Raw genomic sequence first — 4976 nt, 5'->3', positions numbered from 1 at the left:
ATACACACACTTGCCAATAAGTTTCTATATATTTGTCATTAGGGCTTTTCACACCTGAAATAGTTAACCCTGGGTCATTCTAGTTTCACACCACTCATAATTTACCCGGTGTTAATCCTGGGAAGTCATAAGATGACATTTCACACTGTAGATTCCTAAACCCCAGGTTAATGTTCTTATTTGCATATTTGTGGTGTCAGTGTCATTGACCAGATGAACGCAGCACACTACGTGTTTACATAATCACCCTAGCATTGGGCATTCTCATATTATATATTGCTTACAGTACTATCAAGTTTTTCAGAATAGACTTTTCGGACAATAAGTGTAAGAAGGAAAGAAAAAAAAGAAAGGTCTCTTCTTTACACTAATCTGTGACATCTCGAACTCTGAAATGTTTACATTGTGCTGTGTTTCCGTGACTCTGTGGTTTCATTTCTCCCAGGTAAAAAGCAGGGCTTAGAACTACGATAACCCAGGGTTAATTAAGCACAGTGTGAAAGGCCTTGTTTTGAAGTAACTTCTGTTCATCTTTATGTCTTAGATTCCTTTTTGAGGAGTCGTTCAAGTTCAGACCATGAGGCCACCGCCATGATGAAGGCTCAGTTCATGAGCTTATGGGACGGACTGGATACTGACTACAATTGCCAAGTACAATTAAGAATTTTTAAAAAAAATTTTAGTGATTACTGGTTTGGTCAGTGACCCAAGATTGTGATTGTTTTCTGCACTAAGGTCATAATAATGGGAGCCACCAATCGGCCACAAGATCTTGATTCTGCTATACTCCGAAGGATGCCCACAAGATTCCACATCAATCAGCCTGTAAGTCCACTCCAAATATCTTTATAAGGTTTAAATTAAAAATGTAATTTTACTGTTGAATCGGTAAACTCCGTAGTGCTTTTTATAAATGATCATTTGTCGTGTGTGTATTTAGAATATCAAGCAGAGGAAAGACATATTAAAACTGATCCTGGAGAATGAGAATGTAAGTATTTTATTAACTCAACTGAATGGCTATTGAAAGTTGCAAGTGCTGAAAGGATAATTTTTCCTTTTCTGAAGGTGGAGTGTGCTGTGGACTTTGGTGAAATTGCAAAACAGACTGATGGGTTCTCAGGAAGTGACCTCAGAGAGATGTGCCGAGATGCTGCTCTGCTTTGTGTGCGTGAATTCGTGCACCAAGAAAGGTAAGTAAACAAAGGGCTTCAGACTCAGCACAAAACGTATCAAGCTTTTTTAAAAAACCTTTATCTGAAGTTTTGGGCTTTGTTGTCACATTTACATGATGTCTGGCATAAACAGCTTAAAGGGGTCATATGATGCGATTTCAAGTTTTCCTTTCTCTTTGGAGTGTTACAAGCTGATTGTTCATAGATAAGATCCCTGAAGTTGCAAAGACTAAAGTCTCAATCACAATGCACTGGGTCAGCTGGCCAATCAGAGCAGACTGCGCTTGTCAGAAGGAGGGACTTTGTAGAAAACGACGTGTTTGAGAGAGGCGGGGCATAGAGGACCTACAATAATGTACAGTATTTGAAAAATAATGTTTTTTTTTAACATTAAAGCATGTCAACATATTATGTTACACCAAATACACAAAATAATGATCTTTAAAAAAGCATCATATGACCCCTTTAAATTTGAATCATTGAAACTGATCTACGCCGCCGCGTCCTTATTAATTCTCCTCCATCCCATGACAGTCCAGATGAAGACTTCATCCGCCCAATCAGGCAGGAAGACTTGCAGAGGGCAATCGAGAAGATGAGGAAATCCAAATCTGCTGGAGTGCATGAGGCGTTTATGCATGTACCACTGGACTGAATGTGATGCTGCTGTTTTAAAAAAAAAAAAAACAAGAACCTAGATTTGGTGTGTTTCTCTTATTGGTGGCATATCGTCAAGTTTTGCAAAAGGGGGAACTCAGGATTTATAAATGGTAGAATGGAATCTTTTTTTGCACTGTAATGTCCATAATGTTTTTGCCATTCAATCAATGAGCCTTATTTAAAGAAACAAGAATGAATTTCTGAGTAAATCATGTGTAAAACCATTCTTAAGTAAATTGTCGCTTCAATGGGACAGTTTATAAAAGAATGAACGATTCACATTAAAATTCGTTCTGCATGTTTCAAGAATAAGGCCCATTGTGTTTGTCTTCATAGGTTTGCTTTGGCTTGTGTGGTTTTGTTTGTTCTTTAAAACCCTGTGAGAGGTTTGTGTAGATGGGCAACAGTGTAGTTACTATTTCCAGTTATGTATAAGGCATCTATTATTTTTTACATCATCAACAATGTAACAATTCAGCTGATTTGTGAGCACAAAAAACAAAGTGTGTTCATTAACACAATTTTAACTTGGATCAACTTCACCGGTTTGTTTTCCCCCAGCGAGTGAATGATTTGATTGAGATGCATTTACAGATTTATAAGCCATTTATATTGAATAAGATGTTTAAGCGTTGAGTAGAGGTTATGTGATGGCATGTTGTATAGATATTTATTTGCGAAACCTTAAATATGCTTGCACAGAATATTTGGGGCCAGTGCCAAGCCGCTGCTGTTAGGTTTGTACTTGTCTGTCAGGTGTTAATTTTGGGGGTGGAGTGGGCGAAGGAGACTTCAAAGTGGAAAGAAAAAGTATTCTCCTGGAGAAACCTGTCTATGGACTGAACAACCATTTTAGATTGCCAGCAATACAATTGTACAGTTGTATACAAGTATTTTTCAGTTATTAGGTTTCCTAATTCGCAATAGTCCGCTGCTCTTTTCGGTCTAAATGTGTTTAGAAGTCAGAATATGTTCGAAATGTTTTGTTTACACTGTAGAAAAATTGGATGACAATGGTTTTGTCTTAATGAAGTTTATTGGAATGACTGCCCGATGCACATTACATCAAATACTGCAAGAAACAGTGTAAATCTCACAAGTTTGTACAAAACGTAGAAAGAAGTAAATACATTTCCTGTAAGATAATAAATATGTTAGGTTGGTCCGTTTAGAAAATGGTAAGACAATAAATATGCTCTTGTTCCTTCACGTTGGATTCCTCAAGAGTTTCATGTTTATGCATTCAGCACAAACCTTTCACATTCATGCGTCACTCTTTACAGTAACTCGTTCATTTGGGAATGTAACAATGCCACATTTACATTAAGGCGCACTGAAGTGCACTGCAAGACAATATTGTGTTAATGTCAAATACATCTGTGGTTATACTCTGCTGCCAGTACTGAATGTTTGTTTGTTTTTTTTATTCTTATAAAGAACGTTATAGGATTATTCTGTATCTTACGGTGGCCGAGAAGTGCAAAGCAAATCACAATTCTGAAAACAGTCAAAAACCAAGTCTCAAACTATACCTACCTTTTCCGGTTTGCCTGATTTGTCATTGTGTTTTCTGACTTGTTATAATGTTTTCTGAATTGTTGTTGTGCTTTCTGAATTATTTTGTTTTTTAGACTTGCATTTGCGTTTGTAATTTGTTATTTTGTTTTCAGAATTGTGATTTGCTTTGCACTTCTTGGCAACCGTAGTATCTACAATGAGTACACTTATCATAATCCAAATAAAGCTCCAGTTGAGGTAGGCAAAATATTGGTCCTATTACTGTCAGGCATACTTCGATCTCCTTGATCAGACTAAGTCAATAACACCACTGAAACAGCAGTAGCTGTGTAGTTTGATCCATCTATGCTTTTATACGGGGTGAGCTCAGGGAACATAATACACTGTATTTTAAAGTAATTTGCAGGACATAAATATAGATAGCATTTATCTAAAAATGTGTAGTAGATATGAGTAATCAAGATTTATTATTATTTTTTAAATATTACTACAATGTAGGACTGTAGTATATAATGCATATTTCTATCAACCTATTTCTATCAAATCTAATGAAATAGAGCTTTACTGCATGTTTGCATGCAGTTCCTTGTGTTCACTGGTCCTTCTGTAGAGAACTGTAGTACTCGGCTAGGACTTTCCACGCTTTTGGGGCCATGAAACCATCAGGGGGGTTCTCCCCGCTGCGGGCAAGGCTCCGCATTTTGGTCCCCGAGATGAACTCAAATTCACCATGTCTGAAAAACAAAAAAGCAGTTGACTTGAGCTTCAGTTTCAACAACAGTCCCTGGTGAAGCAGCTGTGAGCTGTGAACAATTCTTGTAAAAATTAGTAAAATATTATATATACAAATTAATGTAGTGTAGTGATTTTAATACTTATTCTGCATGAAAAATAATGCATAAAAAGCTTCAAAATAAACAAAACAGTAGACAGAGAAATATTTTAGGTGTTTTTTTTTTCTCCACACTAAATACTATTTAAAGCTAAATGTGACATTCATTATAATGGGTTTTTGTGACAATTGTTCTAGATCTATTTTACCAAAAATTATTCAGCTGTTAAATTTAAGTTAATACCGATTAAATTAATTAATACCAAATACAAAAAAAAAGAATTTGCAAAACAGAAAAGTTCAAGTTCTTTAAAGTACGTTCATTTATACACTCAATACTTGGTCGGGGCTCCTTTAGCAGTACTTCAGCAGTGCCACACCTCACTGATGCTGTCATTTGTGCTTAAGGAGCGCCCACCAAGTATTGAGTGCATAAATGAACATCCTTTAAAGAACTTGAGCTTTTCTGTTTTGCAAATCCTTTTTTTTATTGATCTTAGGAAATATTCTAATGTTTTGAGATGCTGGATTTTTGACTTTCATGAGCTGTAAGCTCTAAACATCAAAATTAAAACAAAAACTTCGAAATGTTTTACTTTACCTGTAATGCATCTGAAATATATGAAAGTTTCACTTTTTTAAAAATAAGTTACAAAAAAATTAACTTTTTCACAATATTCTAATTTTTTTAGATGCACCTGTAATTCCAAGGCTCTAGGCAAGGCAAGGCAAGTTATTTATATAGCACATTTCATACACAATGGTAATTCAAAGTGCTTTACATAAAATAA

At 35.7% G+C, this 4976-nt stretch overlaps 2 protein-coding genes across 2 annotated transcripts in view; one reads left to right on the top strand and one right to left on the bottom strand.

Moving 5' to 3' along the window:
- The first annotated feature begins 526 nt into the window (after positions 1-526).
- LOC107753427 (ATPase family AAA domain-containing protein 1-B-like) lies at positions 527-1874 on the top strand. The gene is made up of 5 exons (XM_016569561.1): positions 527-651; positions 736-825; positions 941-991; positions 1069-1193; positions 1710-1874. The coding sequence occupies exons 1-5, from the start codon at positions 592-594 to the stop codon at positions 1828-1830; spliced, it is 447 nt and encodes a 148-aa protein (XP_016425047.1). The 5' UTR covers positions 527-591; the 3' UTR covers positions 1831-1874.
- Positions 1875-3548: 1674 nt separating this feature from the next.
- The window catches only part of LOC107753426 (bifunctional 3'-phosphoadenosine 5'-phosphosulfate synthase 2-like), an 11074-nt gene continuing 9646 nt past the window's right edge, over positions 3549-4976 (bottom strand). The window contains exon 12 of the mRNA XM_016569560.1: positions 3549-4087. Coding sequence (XP_016425046.1) covers positions 3946-4087 — 142 coding nt within the window. The 3' untranslated portion in view covers positions 3549-3945. The remainder of the gene's footprint in view (positions 4088-4976) is intronic.

This window comes from Sinocyclocheilus rhinocerous, unplaced genomic scaffold (genome assembly GCF_001515625.1).
Source record: "Sinocyclocheilus rhinocerous isolate Xijiao unplaced genomic scaffold, SAMN03320098_v1.1 scaffold2216, whole genome shotgun sequence".
Classification (NCBI taxonomy): domain Eukaryota; kingdom Metazoa; phylum Chordata; class Actinopteri; order Cypriniformes; family Cyprinidae; genus Sinocyclocheilus; species Sinocyclocheilus rhinocerous.
This window is presented reverse-complemented; position numbering and strand designations above follow the sequence as displayed.